Here is a 25,861-nt window from a genome sequence, read left to right as displayed (position 1 = left end):
GTGAAGTTCAACCAAGATCATACACCATTCAGACAGATGAGGGTGCTGTTCTGAGAAGAAATCGTCGAGATCTTCTCATGGGACCAGCCACAGCAGGTCAAGAGACTGATACTAGTGAACAACCTGATCACACAGCTGAGAACCAATCATCTGAGGCAACAACTCAGATTCAAGGACAATCAATCAGAAAATCCTCAAGACACGTGAAGCCTCCTGAGAGACTCATTGAGCAAATTTAAGGACTATTGTTAAAGAAGGAAGTAATGTTATCTTATTCTTTCTTCAAGTTCTAGTGTATTGACATATTTCATGTGAACACACAAAGCAAGGGTAAAAAACCTTGATCATGATAATGATAATGTAAGTTCATTAAATGTTGTTAGTTAAAAGTAAAATACTTTTGTTTTAAGAAAGGGGGATGTAATGATATCAGCAAATAGTGATGATATTTGTCTGTGTTTGATTACTTATGCCTTACAGCATATTTGTCTGTGTTTTTGATTACTTGTGCCTGACCAGCAGAGGTCATGTGAGAGACAAGCAGTCCAGAGGAGTTTTACTTTCAGTTTCATTCTAGATGCATCACAGCATAGTGTGTTCTGTAAAAAGCTGTAGAAAGTCTTGAACAAGACTTTAGATTAAACAACATTCTCTTTCAGAAATGAGTCTTTATTGAACCCAAAAAGAAATCAATACAGGAAGGGAGGTAAAATGGTGGAGGGTTTGGGAGAGCGAGTTCCAAAGAGCAAGGCTGAGGCAGCTGAAAGCCATCTCTGATGGTTAGGCAGAAACATAGAAGATAGGAGCAGGAGTAGGCCATTCGGCCCCTCGAGCCTGCTCCGCCATTCAATGCGATCATGGCTGATCATCCAAATTCAGTACCCTGTCCCTGCTTTCTCCCCATATCCGATGATCCCCTTAGCCTTAAGAAATATATCTAACTCCTTCTTGAATATATTTAATGAATTGGCCTCAACTGTCTTCTGTGGTAGAGAATTCCACAGGTTCACCACTCTCTGGGTGAAGAAATTCCTCCTCATCTCAGTCCTAAATGGCTTACCCCTTATCCTTAGACTGTGACCCCTGGTTCTGGACTCCCCCGCCATCAGGAACAGCCTTCCTGCATCTAGTCTGTCTAGTCCTGTTAGAATTTTATAAGTTTCAATGAGATCCCCTCTCATTCTTCTAAACTCTAGCGAATATAAGCCTAATCGACCCAATCTCTCTTCATACGTCATTCCTGCCATCCCAGGTATCAGTCTGGTAAATCTTCGCTGCACTCCCTTCATGGCAAGAACATCCTTCCTCAGATAAGGCAACCAAAACTGCACACAATACTCAAGGTGTGGTCTCACTAAGGCCCTGTACAACTGCAGCAAGACATCCTTGCTCCTGTACTCGAATCCTCTCGCTATGAAGGCCAGCATTCAATTTGCCTTCTTAACCGCCTGCTGCATCTGCATGCTTACCTTCAGCGACTGGTGCACAAGGACACCCAGGTCTCATTGCGCTTCCCCTTTTCCCAATCTATTGCCGTTCAGATAATAATCTGCCCTCCTGTTTTTGCCACCAAAGTGGATAACCTCGCATTTATCCACATTATACTGCATCTGCCCAATCGCTCAACCTGTCCAAATCGTACTGGAGTTTCTCTGCATCCTCCTCACAGCACACACGCCCACACAGCTTTATGTTGTTTGCAAACTTGGAGATATTACATCTAGTTCCCTCGTCTAGATCATCATTAATATATATTGTGAATAACTGGGGTCCTAGCACCGATCCTTGCGGTACCCCACTAGTCACTGCCTGCCACTCGGAAAAAGACCCGTTTATTCTAACTCTTTGCTTCCTGTCTGCCAACCAGTTTTCTATCCAAGTCAGTACCTTACCCCCAATCCCATGTGCTTTAACTTTGCACGCTAGTCTCTTATGCGGGACCTTATCGAAAGCCTTCTGAAAGTCCAAATACACATCTACTGGTTCTCCCTTATCTATTCTACCAGTTACATCCTCAAAAAATTCCAGTAGATTAGTCAAGCATGATTTACCTTTTGTAAATCCATGTTGACTTTGTCCGATCCTATCACTGTTTTCCAAGTGCTCTGCTATTACATCTTTTATAATGGACTCTAGCATTTTCCCCACTACCGATGTCAGGCTTACCGGTCTATAATTCCCCGTTTTTTCTCGACCACCTTTTTTAAATAGTGGGGTTACATTAGCTACCCTCCAATCCATAGGAACTGTTCCAGAGTCTACAGAGGGAGGGGACAATACAAAGCAGGCCAGAATCAGGGGACTGGATGGTACAAAACCCAGGAGGGGATGTAAAACTGGAGGAGGTTACAGAGGTGGGGTGGGGGTGGGTGGTGGCAAGGCCGTGCAGGGATTTGTAGACAAGTACAAGGATTTAAAATTTAATCTGTTGGGAACAAGAAGTCAATGTAGGTCAGTGAGGATAGGAGTGATGGGCCAGCAGGGTTGGGTGTGGGACAGGATGCTGATTTAGGAGTTTTGGACAATTTGGAAATTGTGGATGATGGAGTTCATGAGGCTGAGAAAGTAGACATTGGAGGCATTGGGGTCGATTTTCCTGGAGCCGTCAGGCGGGGTTTCAGGAGTGTGGGGGGGGCGGTGGGGGGAAATAAATAAATCGCAAAAATAGGGGGTCGCGACCCCCCCCCCCACCCCCGCCTGATTCCCCACGCCGTCCGATTTTCACCCCGGCGTTTCAATCCGACCCGAATCAGTCCCGCCTGCAGCTGGCGGGACTGGTCGTCGGGAGCCTAATCACCAATAATTGGCATCTATAATGCCATTTTAAGGGGCCCTTGCTATTTTCAGCCTTTTCCCACGCTAAACACGCCTGGTGGGAACCCCGCTGATGAAACCTGGCGTGAACAATATCAGCTTGCTTACTTTCAGCTGCAGGTCAATCAGGAAAGAAGAGATTTAATCAGACAGCATTTGTAGGTTGCAGGACCTTGTTGTTTCAGGCTTGGGGCAACTTGTTCCAGGCTTAGGCACAGCTGTGGAAGGTTGGAGCCTCACACACTTCTCCAGTGTGAGCTCCTGGGAAGCCCCTCTTGCCACCCTCACTCAGCGCTTCCTCAACTGAGGCACCTACCAGAAGCATGGGAGGCCTTTTTTTCCTTCCCCTCTTGGCATTAGAGGACCTTCAGCCCCATTCGCGAAATGACACACGCCACAACTGCAGAAGTTGCCATCAGAAATTTTATTCACAATAACCAACTGATGGCATTTTAAAAATAAACACAACATTTCACCCAAGTGACCACCCTTGTGATTAGTGGTGCTTTATTTTTCTCTTGCGCGTGCTCCTACGTAGTGGTTCCCCTGTGGCTTCAGCAGATGTGGAGGCCCCTTGCTCACTTTCCTGCTGCTCCTGTCTCGACACCTTTGGCGGGCGTCCTCTGGGGTGGCGAGCCTGTGAGGGATCGCCAGCAGTCTGCTACTCCTGCATCTGTGCATGGAGATCCATCACCTCTTCTCTTGCGGATGGACCCAGAGGCAGAGGGTCGACATGCAGCAGAGCTGAGCTGGCAGAGTCCTGCACCCTCCGACGAGGACTCTCCACTGCTGTCCCTGTCTCCACCATCTGCTGATGCTCACTTGTGAGCTGTGATACACCAGGTGACAACACTACTCTATCTCGCGAAGGTCCCACCGAGGTGCGAGCGTCTGCACTGGTGCTGGGTGCGCTGAATTCTGCTGACGCTGCACCCTCAGAGGTTGGAGCTTCCTCTGAGGCGTCTGGCTGCTCAGCGTCTTCCTCCTCCGCAGTGGGGACGGGGGCTCTGGATGGTCCTGTGGGGGAGTAAAGGAAAGAGTTAGAGATGTGATGCCAAGGTTACATGCACATTGGATTTTGCAGATGCTCATAAGTCCAAATGATGTAGCTTCAGAATCATAACAGCGACTCATGCTATGTCAATGAGATGGAAAACTATTCTGTCACCAGCTTGTGGGACTGCCCCTGTCGCTCCTTCCCCAACTTCCGCAGCCACATCAGCCCCGACAATTTCCAGCACTCCTTCCTCCCAGGGGGTCAGGTGGGCTTTTGAGGGTGGGCCTCCTCCAGTCCTGGCACACACTCTGTTGTGAGCTCTCTTTTCCTGCAATGAGGGAGACAAGTGAAGTTTGAGTGAGAATGAAGGAGTGAGTGTAGAGATTGCATAGCATAGATACTTCAAGGGAGACAAAGATGGTGTGAGGCTGCAAGACCAAGGGTCCTCCCTGTGTGCTGTCAGTTGTGCTTAAAGCATCAGAGTGAGAGGGAGTGTGAGGGCTGCATGGTGGAATAGTTATGTGAACGTGAGCATAGAGAGAGAGGGAATGGGTAAGGGTGCATGGATGTGACTGTGAAGTGGGATGTGGAGGAAGAGAGTGCTAAAGTTGAGTGCTGATGGGGAAAGGCAATGGGGATCAGTTTGAGGGTGATGGAAACTTCATACTTACTTTTCCTGTACGGTGAAGGTCATGCAATCGCTTCCGACACTGTATCCAGGTTCTTCTGGTGACTTCCAGCGACTTGACATCTGCTGCCACCTGCATCCATGCAGCCTTGAACTCAGTGGGAGGCCTCTTCCTCCCTGACCTAGGGAAGAGGACCTCCCTGTGGGCCCTAACCCCATCCAATAATGTCTGTAGTGACGAATCGTCGAATTTGACGGCAGCTCGGGGTCTGGCACTGGCCACAGCTGCTGCAGGCTCCTCTGCCATACTGAACAGCTCGTTGGGAAGCCTGCAGAGGTTGCAATGCTTGCTATAGACTTTAAAAGCACCACGAATGATGACATCATACTGTGGGGCTTTCTGACTGGATATAGTCAATTAGCAAGGGTGCCCACATGCTGGAAATGAATTGGCCAATTGAGGGAAAATTGCATCAATCTGGCAGACCCATTTAGATTCGTGTGGGAACCCCGACATTCAGCGAACCCGACAATTCCCCGCACCTGCGGGAAAATCGACCCCATTGAGTCTAGGGTGACAAAGGTATGGATAAGGGATTTTGGCAGGTAATGTTGCAGAGGTGGAAGTGAGCGGTCTTAGTGATGGAATAGGCTATGGATCAGCTATGGATCAAATAGTCTGGTTCAGCCCGACTGAGCAGTCAAGGACGGGAATATAGTTGATGGTAAGAGTGAAGAGTTATGGAACGCCCAAAAAATATGGCATTGGTCTTCCTGGTGTTCAACTGTAGGAAATTCTGGCTCATACATGACTTAATATGAGAAAGGCAGTCTGACAGCATGATGATTGTCCTGTTGAGGGAAGTGCAGAATGTTATCACCATTCCTGTGGAATCTAACCTCATGTCTACAGATGATGTCATGATAGGCAATATGTGGATGAAGAGGAAGGTGCCAAAGATGGATCCTTGGAGAACACTGGCGGTGACTGTACATTCTAGAGGAAAAGCCATTGCTGGAAATGTGTTGGCTACATCGAGAGAGGTAGGAGTAGAACAAAACAAGGGCAATCCCACTGAGATGGACCACAGGGGAAAGATAGTGGGGAAGGTGGTCACGACTAACCGTCTCAAACACCACAGAGATGTCAAGGTGGACATGGTCTTCTTCTTGACATTATAAAACAGAGCTCAAAAACAGCTGTCAGACAGAAAGAATCATCAGTCCATAATCAAAGTCTTAGCCATAATATCAATGCTAGTTGTCAGTTAACGCAGCCCTACATCATATAGAACGCAAGCTGTCAGTTAAAGGAGTGCATTGACAGAAACGGAACCTGGGGTGACATAATGGCAATTGGGACAGTGAGTGAAGGAAATGTACCCAAAAGGTCAGTTGGGGGAAGACACAATTCCAGCTCAGACAAGCGTTGTCAATTAGAGGGAGACACAAGCTGTCAATTCTCCAAGTACATGAAACACTGCTCGATAGGATCCCAGCTATTAGTTAGGGTCAGGCTATCAAATGGGACATGAATCAGCAGTCAGTAGGGAAATGAAGTAATGTCGAGGAAAACACTTGAGTCTAGTCCAAGTAGGATCAGCTCTACATTTCTATTTCATTTAATATGATGTGCCTGGATATATAACAGTTCTCAGCATTAAAACAAATAACAGTCATTTTTCAAATACATTTTTTAAAACTACGTTCTACTGTTTCTGGAAGAGTAACTCCCTACTTGCATTTTTATGCCTATAATTACTACTGATGGAGAAGGAAATGGGTAACATGTGTGTAATTTTCCTAATTTTATTTAAAATGCTAAACATCCACAGATTGTTTGATTGGCAAAAACTAAAATGTCAAGATCAGTGGTAGTGATTTACAAAATCCTGCAACTCTGTGGGCAATGTTTGTACTCAGTGAAGAATTCCTTCACATATAATTTACTGGGGAATTGTAGTAAATATATTGGCCCCGAAATGGAAAAGGTCCTGCCCCAATGTTCATGGCCTCCTGCAGGGCAGACGCTCAGGAGACACTGTAAATGGTGCAGGCACCTGCCCCCGTGGTGTAAATGACCCGGGATTTGGGATGGAGTAAAAGCCAGAGCACCTAGCAGCCTGAAGTCCCAACCACAACACTTCCAGCAGGGCTCAAATATTCATTAAATTCGGCAGGACCTTCACGGTCCCAGCCTTGCCAGGTTCTTCGGCCATATTCAGCCCCCCACCCCCCCCCCCCCCCCCACCTCCTCATAATCATCGGGCCGCAATTTCCATTTTAACCTAATTAAAAGGTCACTTATTTTCCCTATAACCTGCAGTTTATAGGTAGTTTGCATAGTAGCGTTAAGGCTGTTACTGCAAATGCACTGAGTTCCAGTGTTTGCTATAAACCTCAAGGCAGCCTGGTGTCAGCAGCTTCCATATTATTGCTGATGGATGTCGTTCTATAATGGCATCGGCAAAGGACTGCAAACGTATTGCATACCAAGTTCCATCAAGGAAATAGTGTATCGGAAAATTAAAACAAATCAAATGCGGCACGTTGGACTTTGACCTGTGAGACTTGGATTCAAATCCTGCCCAGGCTAATGGGATAAAGGTCTGCTCTGTCTGCTGGCTGTAAGGATCCCAAACTGTAATATGTTTTGATAGACTCAAACCACTTACTTCCCTGTGGGCATGGACCCAAAGTACAAAACTGCAATTAATTCAGGACTAAATCTCACTCATCGATGGCTACAGGATGGTTGGCATGGAAAATGGAAAAGTGTCAATGAGATTAAGTAGGAGGTGCTCTTCTGAGGTGGGAGGTGACGCACCTTTTTGAGGTGGAGTAGAGAGAGCTTTACTCTGCATCTAACCCATGTTACACCTCACATACATGTGTTTGATGCTGGCACAGGGTACCCAATATATAAATGTTTAATTCCACAACACCAATATCCCTCAGCTTAATGTGCACAAAAGAAAGCAAGTAAAAAATAAAGAGAAAACCAAAAATCATGTGTACTGTGTCTGTGTGTGGGGGTGAGCTAGTGGTCAGTTGCAACTGTTTATCTTCCTATTTTACATTTCGTGATTCAACTTTGCTATTTTTGGAATTAATCACAGACTGATGCTGTTTGGCAAATGGTTATATTATTTTTACCTTCCGAGGCTACATCAGTGAATTTTCTTCAGCATATCTCAAGTTAATTTTCTGAGCAAATAAGCTGTGGCTGTTGTGCACACTATCTCTCCTTAGTTTTTGGCCAACTGCTAGCAATGTACGGCAGACTAGAGCTCATTAATAACTGCATTCATTGGAATGTAAAATTGCCCATCAAGAACACTCTTATTTTGAATGATAGCACATTTGTTTATTTTCCTTTATTCCATTTAGTATTAAGATAGCTGTAGACAAGTTTGAATCTCATTACTTTATGTGTCACTCTTATGGCCAAGCTCGAAGTTCCGTAACTGATGAAGAATAAATCCATTTAACTTTTATCCAAAAGCTGAATCCTATCCCAAGGAGCTACAAGAAGTGCTGCTTGCACCTCGAATCCCCACACTTGACACAACATTTTAATTAAAAATGTAGATTTGTAAACTACCAGAAAATACAGGATAATAATGAGTCACAAGGTAGTTTACTCGTTTATGAAACAAACTGAATGTCATTTGAAACTCAAGACTGAATTACTGCCTTTTAAGAACATAAGAACATAAGAAATAGGAGCAGGAGTAGGCCAATCAGCCCCTTGAGCCTGCTCCGCCACTCAATAAGATCATGGCTGATCTGATCCTAACCGCCAATCTACTATCACAGAACCATCTCCTGAATCTAACAGAATTAGACACACGAAATAGGAGCAAGATCAGGCTACACGGCCCCCTGGGCCCGCTCCGCTACCCACAGGGCCATGACCGATCCGAACCTAGACTCATGTCCAAATTCCTGCCCGCTCCCCGTAACCCTTAATTCCCTTTACTTCTAGGAAACTGTCTATTTCTGTTTTAAATTTATGTAATGATGTAGCTTCTACAGCTTTTTGGGGCAGCATATTCCATGGACCTACCACCCTCTGAGTGAAGTAGTTCCTCCTCATCTCAGTTTTGAAAGAGCAGCCCCTTATTCTAAGACTATGCCCCCTAGTTCTAGTTTTATTATTTTAAAATTATTACAGAATCTCCCATGGCCTGGCTCATAGTTAATCAGAGGAAATGGCATATCTTTTCATTATGTTTTTCGTAACAGGTGGAGAGAGGCTACACCGCCGCCTCAGGAACTGGTAAGAATTACAGGTAATCCTGTCCTAATGTTTTTAAGATGTTGCAGTACCACTTCTCGAGGAACTATGAATTGCAGGTGTTACCGTTACAGCATTATCAAGTCAAAGATTTTACTCTGTTGTATAGATGTGTTCTTTTTATTTTGTATTTATGTTAATATCTTCGGATACTGCTCTGCTATGTCTGGCAGTTCTCAGTGAGTTCAACATACAATACGTAGTCTTCAGGTAGCTTGCCGTTTGTCACTGTGATTTGGAAATTGTTGGAAACAGAGCTGTGCAACAAATATATATTACTATTTACAATTTTTATTATTTAGTCAGTCCCAGGGAAACAAAAGCAGTATTTAAATGACACGGGTTATGAGCATGCAACAGTGCAGAACAGCAGCAGCACCATGTGCTAGGTAATATTATGTATTGATTTCCAACAGATTGCTGGACAGTAACACACACAGCATGGATTACATCAGAACATAAGACGTAGGAGCAGGAGTAGGCCAATTGGCCCCTCGAGCCTGCTCCGTCTTTCAATAAGATCATGGCTGATCTGATCTTGGCCTCAACTTCACTTCCCTGCCCGCTCCCCATAACCCTCGACTCCCTTACCATTCAAAAATCTGTCTATCTCCACCTTGAATATATTCAATGACCCAGCCTCCACAGCTCTCTGGGGAAGAGAATTCCAAAGATTTACGATCCTCTGAGAGAAGAAATTCCTCCTCATTTCCGTTTTAAATGGGTGCCCCCTTAATCTGAAATTATGCCCCCTAGTTCTAGATTCCCCCACGAGGGGAAACATCCTCTCTGCATCTACCCTGTCAAGCCCTTTCAGAATCTTATATGTTTTAATAAGATCCCCTCTCATTCTTTTAAACTCCAATGAGTATAGGCCCAACCTGCTCAACCTTTCTTCATAAGACAACCCCTTCATCTCCAGAATCAACCTCGTGAACCTACTCTGAACTGCCTTCAATGCAAGTATATCCTTCCTTAAATAAGGAGACTAAAACTGTACAGTACTCCAGGTGTGGTCTCACCAACGCTCTGTACAGTTGTAACAGGACTTCCCTACTTTTATACTCCATTCCCTTTGCAATAAAGGCCAACATTCCATTTGCTTTCCTAATTACTTGCTGTACCTGCATACTAACTATTTGTGATTCGTGTACAAGGACATCCAGATCTCTCTGTACCGTAGCATTTTGTAATCTCTCTCCATTTGAATAATAATTTGCTTTTTTATTTTTCCTACCAATGTGGATAACCTCGCACTTTCCCACACTATACTCCATCTGCCAGGTTTTTGCCCACTCACTCAGCCTGTCTATATCCCTTTGGAGATTCCTTGCTTCCTCCACACAATTTGCTTTCCCTCCTATCTTTGTAGCATCAACAAATGTGGCTCCATTCCACTCGGTCTCTTCTTCCAAGTCATTAATATAGATTGTAAATAATTCAGGCCCCAGCACTGAGCCCTGCGGCACCACACTAGTTACAGTTTGCCAACCTGAAAATGACCCATTTATCCCGACTCTCTGTTTTCTGTTAGTTAGCCAATCCTCTATCCATGCTAATATATTACCCCCAACCCCATGAGCTCTTATCTTGTGCAGTAACCTTTTATGTGGCATCTTATCGAATGCCTTCTGGAAATCCAAATACACAACATCTACTGGCTCCCTTTTATCCACCCTGCTTGTTACATCCTCAAAGAACTCCAGCAAATTTGTCAAACATGATTTCCCTTTCATAAAACCATGCTGACTCTGCTTGACTATATTATGATTTTCTAAATGTTCTGCTACCACTTCCTTAATGATGGACTCCAGCATTTTTCCAATGACAGATGTTAGGCTAACTGGTCTATAGTTGCTTGCTTTCTGTCTCCCTCCTTTCTTAAATAGGGGCGTTACATTTGCGGTTTTCCAGTCGGCTGGGACCTCTCCAGAATCCAGGGAATTTTGGATTCTAAGTAGGTATTTGTTCAATTCTTCAATTATTCAAGCTACGTGAAAACTACGTCCTAAAGTCCAGCTGTTCAATTTACACACTGTGATCAGTTATTGATTAAATTACTGTACCATGGCAAACCCTAGCACGTGTGATTGATAGACGACAGTCAGTAAATCAAAGTTTTTATATGTTTTTGCAATGTACCTTTTCTCAGATTATTCGGGATGGGCAATAAATGCTGGCCTTGCCAGCGACACCACATCCCATGAACAAATAAAAACAGTTTCAGCATTAAGATTCCAGCATATTATTCAGTCAAATTTCTTATCTCAGAAACATGCAACGCTGTCTGCCCGGGCCTGGAGAAGAGTGAACGCGGGATGTACTAGCTCAGAAGACATTTGGATCATTTGCCTTTCCACTGCAAGCATGTTTACTGCCCTTTTGACCTTCAGAGGCAGATTTCCCTCATAATACAAATTACAGATTATTTTATGCTTTTTTTACTCACAGGAGTATTATCAGAGCCCATCAGGCACCAAGGTGTCTTTCAAAATTCCACTCTACTATATAAACAGATATTTCAAACCGCCGCCTCCTCATTCTGAACATGTGGTGAGTACAAAATTTTTAAATAAAAATAGCATCTCATTAGTAAATAACTATCAAAAGAAAAAAGAAAACAAATGATGACAGGGTGTGCTAAACAACTAGAATTTTATTTGGTTTGGCTCAATTGCGTGCCAAGGTTTATTTTCTGATCATTTAATGTGAACCTTATAGCCACTGCCTATTAAACAAAACGTTTGATATTTGATGAGCATCATCAGTATTTTGTAATTAATGCAACATGGGTCTAATAACAGAGCGTATATTAGTCTCTAATAAAGCAGTTACAGTTGTGTAATTAACATTTATTGGACTTTTTTTCTAAGAAACGTCAAATTCCAGCAGGACACTATCCTTTTTTCCGATGCGAGGCCACGTCATTTCTCGGGCTTACTGCTCATTAGTCTTCCAGCATTTAAAGCATAAAAAGAGAGTTTACCTCAAAAGGATTAACTGAGGAGATGAGTTATGGTGAATGCAACACTAAAAGATAAAAGCATGACCCAATTAATTAGCCCATTGAGTCTATATTAAAACTCTTGTTTCTTGGCATTCTGAACTTTGATTTTATTATTTGTTATTCTGAAAACTGTATAATGTTCTTGACATGTGTGTTTTGTGTGCCCACTTTCCCAGCATGACCCATTAAGGTGAAATTCCCATCATTGCACTGAAGTAAGCACTCGCTAAGTATTCTGTACACACACCATCACTTTGTTTTCCTCATACTTCTATTTTCAGCTCTAAAAGTTAGGCATTGGTGTCAACCACAGGTTTAGACCAACTCAGAAACAGACTGCCTGTGTGTCTGTACAGGCTCAAAAAAGATGAAGCATTTGATTTGAGTCAGTTTTCTGAAGTCAGAGCCATTCATTTACCAAATATGAGCTCCTTTGTTTTCACACCCTATTTATGTTTATATACTCTTGATGGACAGGGCTCAGTGTCAGCCGCCAAACAGAAGGACAGTTTTCAAACTCCCTAAATTTATTTCACTTCAGCCCTTTGATTGGCAAACACTGGACAAAGAACACTGCTGAGAAAGAATTGTTTCCAAATGCAAATGTAAATTTTGATCACTAGAGCAAACTTTTTCATACCTGTAGTGTCGGGAATGGTAAAAATCTAATATTTTGCAAACTTTCTCGAGAGCAAAAGAAAAAATATTCGCTGAAATTTTTTATTGGCCTAACAAACATGACCTTTTTAGAATAATTATTATTCCCCTGATTTTCTCTTCTCCTGTAGACAGTGATTTCTGCTGGTAGACAGTTTCATGAGCACTGACGGCACTCTGGTACCATTCCCAAATGGTCATTTTTAATGATTTTATTCTCGACAATCAGTTTGGTAAGTTGTTCAACTATCTCAGGCACCACAGCCAAGCTCAAAACTGTCCATAATTCCTCCAACCACATGCATTTTCCAGTAGGGAATAACTGGGCAGCAATCAAAATTGGAAATCCTGCCTCATTTTCTTTTCCATGCAGAGACCCCATATCTAACTGTCGTACTCTCATTGCTGTTCTGACTGGAATGAGCAAACGCTGCACAGGCCTGGGGGTTTCCCGCTCTGCACAGTTCTGTACCACACCATCCAGTGCATTTACTTATTAAACTGCTAGAGGTACAAACAGAAATTGGACTGCAAGAACCAAGTCTAAGCCAATGAATACTCTGTAAAACATAAACTTAATTAAGATCACAGATATACTGCAGCTCCACAATGAAATCATCAAATATTGTCTCAAAACCAGGTTCCAAATGTCTCCAATAAAATAATGTAGTTTAATAGTTTCAACTACTGAATTTACTCGACGCAAATGTCGTTTGCATGCATAGAAACAAATCGGTCTTCAACCAAGTCATTTATTGAGCACGCACACCCGTTTATTGCCACATAAGCTTGGCAAGTCCAACAAACAATCATTTGAAAAATCACACTAGGTGTCCTGAATAGATACTGAAAGGCAAGTAGAATGGCTTTAAACTGAGTTGTGGCACACAACTTACTACTACCAACTGTACTAGAGCGCTTCATTTTCTTTAATCCTGTTTGTTGTAGTTTTACTTGTAGCCTGTAAGGATATAACACTATTTCATTTTCAGCAGGTTTAATTTAATAGAAGGTATTTAACAATGTTGCAAATTGAAACATGCTGGTTTTATGGCACTTCATTGGGGATTTGACAATGATATAAATGTCAAACTGTATGCAATCCCTTAAAGCTGGCGTAAAGATGACTAAGTTTTTTTTTTGTAATTGGTTTTTCTGTGTATTTCGGGTTCACGGTGAGGAAACCGAAAGAAAATTCAGAGAAATGACACATTTCAAAGGTGTTGCAGCTTTCTCGAGGAACAGTACCTCATCTTTCTACTAGGCACTTTACAGCCTTTCGGCCTTAGCACTCAGTTTAACAACTTTAGTTCTTAAACACCGCTCCCATTTTCTCTTGAACAGCAGATGCTGGTATTGAAGGACGGCTGCACCAGAGCCACAGGGCGTGGAGGAGGTGTGGGCTGGTGCTTGGGGTGGGGATCCCCTATCGGTACACAGCGGCAGGGTGGTCCACACCCCTGGGGTCGACCTGTCTTTCTTCCGCCATATTCCTAGGCCACGGCCACTCTCTCCGCTTTGACAGATTTTCCATGCTGCCGTCCCCCATTGCTATTATGCTGTAACTATTTACACCCCCTCTGGACCGATCTTTTGTTTCTATACTTGAGCCATTATCACCTCCTTTTTGCCTTGCAGCATCGTCCCATTTGTCCTGTAATCACTCCTGCCCTCCATTCTATAACAGACCTTTCCCTGCCCCACTTTTCGCTGGCTCTGTACTTGCTTAAAAGCTGTTCCTCTCTAACATCTTCCAGTGATGAAAGGTCATCGACCTGAAACGTTAACTCTGTTTCTTACTCCACAGATGCTACTTGACCTGCTGAGTGTTTCCAGCATTTTCTGCTTTTATTTCAGATTTCCAGCATCCGCAGCATGTTGCTTCTGTTTTCCTTGAATTATAATTGATATCGCTTTACAATGGCAGTAAGAGGTGCTTACATTTTACTTTGATAGCCATTTCCAGGCTCTTGCACAAGAGCTCAACTCAGGAATGTTTTCACACAGAAAAGAGCTGAGATACTATGGTATCAAAATTCAAATAAAACCTTCCAACTGCCATTATAAATAAAACATTTATCATTTTTAACAAGACTAGTTTTGACAAAAATCTTCCAGCTCGAGGATTAATGGAAGATTAGCAAATTAGCTTCCTTCCCCTGTAACCTACCAGATGCATTTTATTAGTCTTGCCTATATATTCGGCTTATTCACCCTCTTCTCATTAATAAGCAGTGGTTACTGCAGGATTATTCACCAGTTTACGGTTAAGGGCTACAATCCCACTGGTCTTATAGATCTTTGGGGAAGTTGAATACATCAAGGACTGAGAGAGGCTGAATATAGGGTGGGCAATATGGAGCACATTTTAGGCCTCGGATTTTCAGACATGAATCAACTACTTACCTGAAAGGGTAATAACATAACCATAGTTATAAAGCTGCATCATCACATGGGTAGCAGGGACAGTATGTTTAGTTTGTAGTTCTATTGTTGCTGATGCAGCTGTTCGAAGCCACTGTTGTTCTTCAGTTGGCATTACAGCAACCAGGCGCTGTATCCTCATAATTACAAGAGTGCGCCCAGCTAATCATCGAGCAGGCATCACATAGAAGAGGGGATCTAACACCAGGAATGATGGATAAAAGCTGCATTATAAAAGCAACTGGAGCAAAAACCCTGCCAGTAAGGGTATTTTAAAAGGACGCGACTGCTGCCAATGAAGTTGAAGTCGGTGCGCGTGTGCAGTTTCTGTGTTTTTTGCGGTAGTTCGCTAACTGAAAAGAAAATATCGTCACCATTACAAGGAAAACACTTCCAGAGGGGCGGGGGTGGTGAAAATAGATCGCTACTGCCGAACAGAGCCACGTCAGGAGACAGTAAACGTCTATTTTTATTCATTTTCTTCTTTCCCTTCACACGGCGCTTGCGCACCATACAAATAAATCTCCGCAACCCTCCCCCCGCGAAAATATCACACATTAATACTTAAACCAACCGTGCTATTATTATACATTATTAAACCAACCCATGGCTCCATAGATTCCATAGATTTAGGCATGTGATATGACTATTATTACAGGTAGACTATCCTTTATCCGAACTTCTGAAAACCGAAAACCTCTAAAAACCGAAAGTTTTTTCGTTCAGCGTAAGTCGTGCGCACGACATGACCAGAGTGGCGCACGACTTACGCTGAGCAGGGCAGAGGGTCACAGAGTTCCCTCGTGGGTAGGAGATTGCAGGCCAAGCCGGGCAGTGTGAAGGAGGTACCGGGAGAGTGAACCCAACAATACAGCGGCCCATCCGATAGCTGCAGCGGCCCGTCCGATATTCTTTTCTCCCCGCCCCACCCGACCCCCGACGCGAACCGCAGCCCGTCCGATATTCTTTTCTCCCCCCCGCACCCGACCCGACCCGCCCCCCGACCCGAACCGCGGCCCGTCCGATATTCTTTTCTCCCCCCGACGTGAACCGCGGCCCGTCCGATATTCTTTTCTCCCCCCCACCCGACCCCCGACCTGATTTGCGGGCCAGCTTAGTAGGAGTCAGCCGATATCTGGCTTTCCAGAGAAGCAGGAAGGGGAATGAGACACGGAACAGTCGCAAGAGGTAGCCTGAACTTTTAAAATTTATATTAAATACAAATTTCCCAGTCTTATAATAATACCTTCTGAAATCCGAAAAATTCCGAAAACCGAAACTCAGCTGGTCCCAAGGCTTTCGGATAAGGGATAGTGTACCTGTATATGCATTCATACTTAAACCATCACAGATTTTTGCGCCGAACGCTTCTGCGCAGCTTCCGTTCATTGGCAGCAGCTTCCGGTTCGTTGGCAGCAGTCACTCTGATTTTAAAACCATTAAAACGTACTCCGATAGCCTGCTGTACCACCATTCAAATTTTAATATTTGAAAAGGACTGACTATTTTGTCAGCTATTTTTGCTAACTAAATGTTACACTTGTAATGAGCGGTCAGTAGTGTGTGCATTGAACCCTGCCTTTCCCAAACTCACAACAGTGAGAGCAAGCATTGAAAACGTGGCTTGCACTTACACTCCAGTGAAACAGAGCCAATACTTCAGTGCAGCATAAAGTTGACATTAGCACACAGCATATGTCTCATCTATTCCCTTTTCTCCTCTTCTCGCTCCCTTTTTTCTTTGTCTTGTTCTTATCTTTTTACTCTTTTTTGTTCTGTCCTTGTTCTTTTTTAGTCATTTCTCGCTCCTTATTCTTTTTTCTGATTGTTCTTTCTTCCTGTCTTTATTCATCTCTCTATGTGCCTTTTCTCTCTTTATTGTCTGTTTCTTTGCATTTTCTGGGGGTTTTTTTCAATCTCTGTTTTCAGAGCCCAATCTGCCTGATGGAGTTGGCGCCCATGTCACCGAGTTATTTTGCTGTCTCTATCTGGATGAAAGAAAAAGAACTGGATTTCTGAAGAAGAGTCAGCATCTGAACTGTAAACATTTCTGTTCTCAAATCGGCTGCTGGCTGACCTGCTGTGTGTTTCCAGCATTTTCCGTTATTGTTTCAGATTTCCTGCATTGGCAGTATTTTGCTTTTTAGTTTTATCAGTACAGCGCTGCAGATTCTTCTCCTCAGGCCAAAGTTAGGAGACTAATTTCTCCTTCATGAAGCTTCTACCAAATGCGATAGAGTTTGTGGGACTGCTGATTCACAATGGGGATTCAGATAATTTAGAGATCAGAGTGCCACTTTAATGACCACTACACTGCAGCCTCTCTGAGTCCCCATTTTAATTACATTTAACTAGATCTGGCCTTACAGATAAAACACCCCAAGCATTATCTCCCACCATTTTAAGCATTAGTGGACCAAGAACCATGGGACTGAATTACAACCAATCCCAAGGTCGCAGCACAGGCCCATCAAGTGCAGAGTTAGCATGTGGCCATCTAATAAGTACTCTTGAGTTAAGAGATGAGGGGAGGGGGAAGGATTGTTCTGGTCAGTTTGTGTAGCGATACCATTAATGCATTCAAAGAGTGTTTCGCCACATACAATGATCAGAATACATTTACAAAACACTCTTCTGAAGCTAAGAAAATAGCGGGGCCTTAGGCTGGAGCCGAGAGGGCACACAACTGAATGGAAAGGCAACGGAGACACAACCAGTGTGGGCCTAAGTCAAGAGGACACTGATGCCTCAATGGGAAAGCAATGGGGCTGCAACATGACAACCAAAAATGTGTTGAAATTTCCATTCCAAAAATGTGATTGATTTGTAATGTCACATGGTTTGCAGGATATTGTTGGGATCTGATTGATTGGTGGTACCATGTGGTGATCTTGGTCCAATCTGCAACATTAGAGGCTCACCGCACTATTACAAATCACATTACAGACACTAAGGCACTGACTTTTCTCTGCTTTGCAGCCCAGGAATACCAATTTCCCAGGCACAAAGCAGAGGAAAAAGAGTTTGAGACCAGTTATACAGAGTCCCTGCACTCTTTGTGCTTCAGCCGTACTTCCAGGCATATTCACAAGGGGTTGTGGCATGTTTCTACCTGGAACAGGTGAAAGCATTTAAATGGAATGCTAATTATATGGGGATGTCATCAAAACATCCCCCGCCTCATCTTTCCAAGTATCTGCCTAGCAGAAGCCAAATGCAACAGCACCCATTGCAAGTAGGCCTTCCAGGTGCCCAGCCCCCTCAGATTGGAGAATTTGAGAAGGGGCTTCGAGAAAGAACGACAGGACAATTCTTTTTCTTAGATTCAGCAAGGAAGATCAATGGCACTTGAGGCTTGATGGCTGCTGTTTCTGGACAACAGTCAAAAGGCCCCACAACCATTACGGCTGCTGCCGGCCTCTCAGGCTTGCAACAATGAAGCACTTTACTCCCTCACTTTTGGTGCAATTCCCTTCCAACAAGCACTTCTGTGTCAGGAGAATAGCGGGGCCATGTTAATGAGCTGAATCCACAAATACGGGAAGATTCTGGTCCCTTTGGGGATGCTCCGCCCGACTTGCATTCCGGTGGAAAGGGGGAAAGAAGATCAGGCTCTAGATATTTAGAGAGATAGAGCCATGGAAGATACAACACACTGAGGAGCACATGTTACCTATAAATTACATCAAACACCCACATGGTTTTAATTTGAACTAAGAACAAAGAAAAAAAAACTGATATGTTACGTAACAGGCAAGCTACTCAAAATAAAATCCCAATTTTTGGCTTTAATACACGTGAACATCAGCGCCACTTGACTTATTGCAGCCTCAGCTATCTTAAGAAAACAAATTTCTGCTCCTGGCTCATTTGGATTGTGGATGCCTTCTGACTCCTTCCTCATGTGGAAACAGTGCATACAGAGGCTTTCACAAGGGCAGTGAGAACCATACTGAAAGCTCCTCAACTTTAGTTTCTTTCCCCTCCAGACATGCAAATCAGCAAAAGGTATCAGTAATAATAATGAATCAAAGTGATTCCACTGATCTGCATGCCTAAGTTTGAAGATTAGGGAGGTGGGAACACATCTATAATAAGTACCAGCATATTCACCGAGAGAAGGTCAAAGGACTCAGCAATAATGCCTCAGAAGAGGTGAAACAGAGCTACTGAAGACAGGAGTTGCCAAGAATGGTGATTTCAGCAGAGGGAAAGTTAGAATTGACAGATTCAGTCTTGCTTGACAAAATGTTGAAACATTCTGGAGAATTTATAGATTTGGATAAAGAAGACCCTTTAGTCCATTAGGTCTCATCCTTTTAGGATACCAACCCTACAGCTTTTTAAAGCTCACCTGAAGAGGGCCTCAGTTTAGCATCCGATTGAAAGGATAACACCTCCAGAAATGCAACATTAAATCAGTCCAGCACTGGAGTGTCAGCCTAGATTACGTGCTCAAGTCCCGGTGTGGGGTTTGAACCCACAACCTTCTGCTCCAGAGGCAGAACTGAACCAAATTTACATTTGAGATTAGGACAATGACAGAGACTATAGATAAATTTAGATCCTGCCATTTTGGTAGATTGCACAGCTAAGGTTGCAGTTCCATACTGCTTTCAACAGTGCTATTGTTGAGTCACTCCTCCATAGAAAGGGAAAGAAATGCATGAGGGGAACTTGGTTAGAGGCTGCTCTCCTACACCACCTTAAGAGCGGCATGGACCTGGGTGAAGATTATCAGTCGAACATCTTAATTATGAAGACCAATAAGGATGGAAGCGAAGAAAAAGTAAACTGCATTTAAAGAAAATCAATTGCTGGATCGGTAGGCAGCAAATTATACTTTCTTGGAAGATGCTGAGAATTTGGTATACTTGCCCAAAATAGTCTGCAACAACCAACAAACCACAAGTGTTTTTAGGGTAAGGTAGTAGTATCTTGTCAATTGCTGTGATACGTTTATGTTTTAATTCAACTGATGACCATAGCAAAAACTCTTTCTTGATCCATTCTTATTATAGCAAGCTGAAGCAGGCCTAGAACCCAGTGGTCAATTAGACTGGAGCTTAATGATCAAAACAAGTGAGGTTTATTTACCCACAAGTTGTGTCTTTAAGTGGAAAGAAGAACAAAACAGGGACTACGTTCCAGCATACACATTCTCAATCTTGGCTCCCTCCACTCCAACCTCCCCCAACTGAACTATTGCCCTGCCTCTTATCCTACCAGCGGGAGTCGTTCCTGATTGACCCTAATTGCCTTTAAAGATTTCTTAAGGCTATCCGGCCTTGTCTTGGTCATTGACATTTTATGCAATGTCTTAAAGCTGTACCCCTATAGCAGATACAGAGCTCTCAAAAGCCTATGGTTCACATACTGTCGCTCTGTTATATTATGCACAAATTTAGTAAGGTGCAAGAAAAATGCCTTAATTATATAATTAGACATTTGTCATTTTTAGCTCCAACATAGACTGTATTTCTATTACACATCAACCCTAAACTTGCAGTGTCTCTCAAGAGAAATAGGATTAAGACTGTGGAGAATAACTTTCACTCAGTGGAGAGGGAGGTAATCATTCACAGCTAGTAGTATAACTCTTTGCCAGACTAATGTGTAAATCGAATCCCACTTTACTATTAATCTCTACCACATATTGCTCAGAAGTGATTTTGTTTTGGTCAGTGGATGCAAGATTAAACTAAGTTCGAGTTTCTCATCTTCCTTTCCAGTGAGTAGAAAAGGTAGAAAAAAGGCTCTTTTGGTCAATGACCACTTGCTAATGAAAATGACGTGATATATTTCAATCCTTTTAACTGTGCTGTCCCTGAACATATTGTATCATTTTACCTTTATAAATAGGTTTTTGTAGTAAAAAGGTTAATAATACAAAGTATATATTTCTACATGAATCACAAATCTATTTCAAATACTCTTTACCAAGTTCTCTGACACTAAATACACTTATTTATACCTGACAGTTAAGTTGACCCTCTTATGTCTCTACAATAACAGTTACACATCATAAACAAGTACAGGAAGGTTAGCAGTTGTTGATTGTTATTTTAGTATTTAAGAAATGTGAGCTACTTTATGTGAGACGAGGCTTATTTTTCCTTTTGTCCACAGAAAAAGTTAAACATTTTCCAGAACATGTATAACTTTCCAATACACTGAACTGAAAAAGTAAGTTATTTAGATGGAAGATACATTTTGTGTTTCTTAGGGCTGGATTTTCTCAGCCCCGAGGAGACGGGCATGGAGGCGGGACTGCCGGTAAAGTTGCAGAAAGTGGGGGCGAATGGCAAACCCACCTCCATGCCCTTTTGCCAGGAGACGGGAAGTTGTGCTGCTTCGGGTCCCATCTCCTGGAGGCGGGAAAGGGATTAAATCCTTTTAACTGCTTGTTAACAGGTAGTTAACAGGCAGAAAAAAGGATTAGTCCCATTTTACCTTTTCAAGTGAAGGCTTCCCGACCTCGGAGAACTCCACCGGGTTGGAGTCGTCGAGTAGGAGGTCTGCGGGGGTCGGAAGGGCCTGAAAGTAAGATGTAGAGGTGAGTGATGGGTGCAAGTGTGGAGTGGCAAGTATGTAAGGTGAGTGTTAAGTGTTAAAAAATGTTCACTTACCTTGGTTTCTGCCTTCAGTCTTCATCCGCTCTGGATCAGGAGACCCGACATCTTCCTTGTAGATTTCACAGACTGCCTGTTGGATCCTCCGAACCAACAGTCATCTGAAATCTACAAAGTTGAAAGGTTTGATGAGTCCTGAACACAAGGGCTCATCAAACTACACAGAATGTCAGTGTTTGACAGCTTCACAGAGCTGTCAAATGCTGACATTTCTTCTTTCAAGAAGTCTTGACAAATGGCACGTCAGACGTTGACGTATTCGGTCAGTGACTTCCCCCTAATTGACCTGCTGAGCCCGCAGGGCGGGCTTAACAAGGTCAATCAGGGGAAAATCCCGCTGGTTGGCCAGAAGATGATGGAGGCGGGACGTAGACCCGACAAGCAGCAGTCCCGCCTCCAATTCGCCTCCATTCACAAAATCTAGCCCTCTATGTCTCCATTTTCAGTCCATCACATTTTTCTGTAATCAATTTTAGTTGTTCAGAAGCTCTTCATTTAACATTAAATTAATAATATTGTTTACAGAAGTAACTCTAAAAACTGAAGTTTCTCTCTGGAAAATTTAGTCTACTGTGCAATATTTACATTCATGGCAACATTTCAAACAGTGTTCAAGTGGTTAAACCCCCTTTTTCTTCCCCTTATCCTTTCTCTCTTGAAGGTTCCAACTCATGATGGGATGCATGCCACAGGCAGTACATGCTTCCAGTACACCATCTAAGCAGGCTTTCGTCAACTATAAACCAAGATAGGCTAATCAATTATGGGGTAATCACAACTAAGTTTGGTATTATCCTTATCCAGTGATCACACAGAGGTTACTGTTCGCAAAGTCATTGAACAGCATCAAGTGCGAGAAGCCTGGTTGATTTTTCCTTCCTTGGCCAAAGATGCCGAGGCTGATTGTAGTGTCCCCACTGCCATCTCAGTGGAGATCGGCAAACTCAGCACAGTCCAGGGATCAAACCAGTGACCTTTCAAATCTATATGGGCATCACACCATGCAGTGCATTTAATTACTAGGACATCACAGAACCAATAAAGTCCTTTCTAACCAATTACCTTCTTTGCCAAGAAAGTTCAAGCTAACAGTGCTCAATGGTGTATTGCTGCAGCGTGCCTATATCCTTTAATTACTACAATCCAATACCCAAAAGTTCCATTGGTATAGCAACGCGCAGCTGTTTTAGTGCAGAACCTAGCAGGTTTTCATGTGTAGTACAGGTTTTTGAAGCTCAATAACAAGTTGAAATGTTAAAGGACAGTGACTGAAAAATATGAAGAGGGCTTTTGGATACAACAGTCAGTTAGTCAGCTGGGGTTCTTGTGCAGAGTGACCTTAAATCTGTTTCTATATATCTTGGCAGCAATCATTGTTTTCACCCCCTCTACGAAGGTCCATCTACTAGAGTAACTTGTAATAAAAGTCTGTATTAATAAAATGAACTGGAACAACTTGCATTTATATAGCATCTTTAACATAGTAAAGCATCCCAAGGCACTTCACAGGAGTGTTATCAAACAGAATTTGACACTGAGTCACACAAGGAGCTGTTAAGGCAGATAACCAAAAGCTTGGTCAAAGGGGTAGGTTTTAAGGAATGTCTTAAAGGAGGAAAGAGAGGTAGAGAGGCAGAGAGGTTTAGGCAGGGAATCCCAGAGCTAGGGCCTTGGCAGCTGAAGGCATGGTCATCAATGATGGAGCAATTAAAATCGGGGATGCGCAAGCGGCCAGAATGAACGTTTTGACAATCTCCTCACAAAAAAATACAAAAGCATGACAATGATGTTTTCTGTCTAGTCTGGATTGTATGTAGTATGTCAAAAGGATGAGCAACATGCAGTATCACAAAGCAATTTATTGCAAAGACTATGTTATATGGAATGATTTCCATCTTTTAATATGAAAAGAATGAGAAACCCAGTAGAGATTTGGAAGTAATGCAAGACAATTTCATAATGCTAATGGGATATTTGCAATAATAATATACAGCAGCTATATATTAAAGTACCAAGATTGAAAATCTGATTCACAAATGAGTAAGGGGGGAAAAATTCAGTTGATTAGCACCTCCTGTTAGCGCTCTCTTAGGGCGCTAACGGGGCGCAAAGCAACTAGCGTCTGGGCGCTGCGATGTTTGCGCCGCTCGCGAAATTGACCAGACATTTTGCGGTGGCGCTAAACACTACCACCATGATCTCCTGCACCCGCAGATCGTGATGTCAGTCGAGCGTGCAACACCCCCGGACCGGATATTGAGTGGCGCCCCCTGCCTTTCCGCCTGCCGCTAGCAATGACAGGTAGAGGGGAACATTTTGCAGTCAGGAAGGGACTGGGGGAGCGCGATTTAAAGGCGGCCACTTCCTGCCTTTTTTTGTTGGCAAAATTTTGCACCATGCATTCTGAGAGAGAGAGAGAGAGACTTCTGGAGAGATTCAACGCTGTGTGAAGGAGTTTTGGGTACTGAGCAGCACTTTGCAGGTTCATTTTGATTTGACCTTCCTTGCATCGATTTAGAAGAGACTATGAGGGTTGCACTCTGAGCTCTTTCCAGCAGAACTGATGTACAGGTCTCTCCAGGCCAAGATTCAAGGCTGCAATGAGCAGGGTGTTGCTGGAGAGCAAGATCGACCCTCCCCTTTAAGAACTGGCCAGCGCCAGTGTGTCTGTGTTCCATTGCTAACTGACATCACATGAGCTTCGTCAGCGCTCTGAGGTAGCGCCTCGCTCCTCGGTGCTAGTGCCTTAAGAGAGGTGTGTAGCGCCTGAGTTAGCGCTCCAATCACCTCCAGGGGCGATAGAAGCCAAGTTTGCAGTCCAAGGCGATAATTAGCGGCAGGTGCAAAAGTTTGCGCCCAGCCGATAATTGCGCCTCAAACGGGGCGATACCGAATTTCTCCCCCTAAAGCTCAAGTATTCTGCAGCACCGTGGTCAGCTGTAAAATGCAGGATATTTTATGAGCACGAACAAGTGCACCTATCATGTGCTTCCTTACAGATCATGCTGAAAACTGGGTGCCCTACACTACTGACCAATTTTTCATTGCGGTGAAGCAAGAGGTGACTGTTCTGCGACACAGTATCTTTTACTTTCACCTAAGCAGGCAGACTCCCACAGGTCCCCCCCCCCCGGCTGTGGCCTCCTGCCACCAGATTCTCACTCCCGCCCGCTGGCCATGTAGACAATCTGGCCGGTTTTTGGACGGGACTCTGCAAATATTTATTCAAATGAGGCCCTGCTGGTAAGATCGGCAGGGCCTCCATGTCCCCGACCTTGCTGGGTTCGTTGCCCGCTTCCGGGCTCCCGTGCATCCTTCCTGCTCCCCCCTATCAAAATTGAGGCCTAGTAACAGTTTCAGGCAGGAGAGTCCATCTAGCCCATGTTTCCACAGTATTCCCTTGGTGCATTTCTAATAACCATGAATCCCATTTGTTGACAAGAACTTCTCTAGTTCCCAGAAACAAGGCATCTATCACTTGAGGGACATGGGTGTAAACTACAAACTGACTGATCCTTTCTAAATCTCCTGCCTGGAAGGAGACTGTTAAAAAGAGTGTAATCATCTCTTTTTTCTGCTACTGGAGGCACAGTGCCAATGTAGTTCCTTACATGTAGGTCTGGTTCCTGGGGACAATTCATCTATAGCTTCCTTGGTGAGGTTGCAGTAGCTCTCTTGCCTGAGGTAGTAGTGGATTTTAGTGGACCTCCTCCATTGGCCTTGGACTTTCCTGGCCCTCTTCAACTGCTCCCCTTCCTTTTCATCATCTTCTTCCAATATGTCTCACAAGGTGCTGTATCCATGCTGCTGTGTGGACTGAAACAGTTTCCAATGTCTTCTCCGATGCTGCAGACAGGATTTCAACCGATTTTCACCAATGCCTTCATAACATTTTTATAGAAAATGCTTTTCAACATGAAGTAGGTTCAAAGGCAAGCGTTATTATATCTGCACATTCACCGTTAACTGGTATTTAACAAGCCAAAAAATCATTAATATTGAGTATTTGTATTGATGTAGTGCAGTCCACAGAATTTTGGAAGTGTGGGGAAAAACCCATAAATGCTAGCACAACAAATTACTATGCATAAACACACATTTAGGCTGGAATTTTGCCGGCGCTCAGAGTGCAGGTTTGGAGGCGGGTCCACTGTCAAAATCAAAAAGATTGACAGCGGGTCGGTATCCCGCTATAAACCTGCCTCCTCGTCAGTTTCCCAAGTGTCAGGTCGGTCATCCCTGAACAGACCCGACACCAAGCGGCGGGCCAGCCAATTTAGATATTTAAACGCTTGTTAAAAGGTAGTTAAGCACATAGAGTAGGCCATTCGGCCCTTCGAGCCTGCTCCGCCATTCAACGAGATCATGGCTGATCATCCAAACCCTAGCACCCGGTCCCTAC

General features: G+C 43.6%; 1 protein-coding gene across 2 annotated transcripts in view; it reads right to left on the bottom strand.

Annotated features, from left to right (window-relative positions):
• snx19b (sorting nexin 19b) overlaps nt 1–25,861 on the bottom strand; it is a 223,150-nt gene that overhangs the window by 61,767 nt on the left and 135,522 nt on the right. Inside the window, exon 9 of one of the 2 annotated variants that reach the window (XM_085967946.1) lies at nt 15,973–16,815. The exons of the other annotated variant lie outside the window; for it this stretch is intronic. Coding sequence (XP_085824072.1) covers nt 16,812–16,815 — 4 coding nt within the window. The 3' untranslated portion in view covers nt 15,973–16,811. Of the gene's footprint in view, nt 1–15,972; nt 16,816–25,861 lie in introns of those variants that run through there. 2 annotated transcript variants of the gene reach the window in all.

Source organism: Somniosus microcephalus, chromosome 26 (assembly GCF_052327205.1).
Source record: "Somniosus microcephalus isolate GS21.2 chromosome 26, FLI_Smic_1.0, whole genome shotgun sequence".
Lineage (NCBI taxonomy): Eukaryota > Metazoa > Chordata > Chondrichthyes > Squaliformes > Somniosidae > Somniosus > Somniosus microcephalus.
The sequence above is the reverse complement of the archived record's forward strand: the minus strand, read 5'-3'. Positions and strand labels throughout refer to the sequence as shown.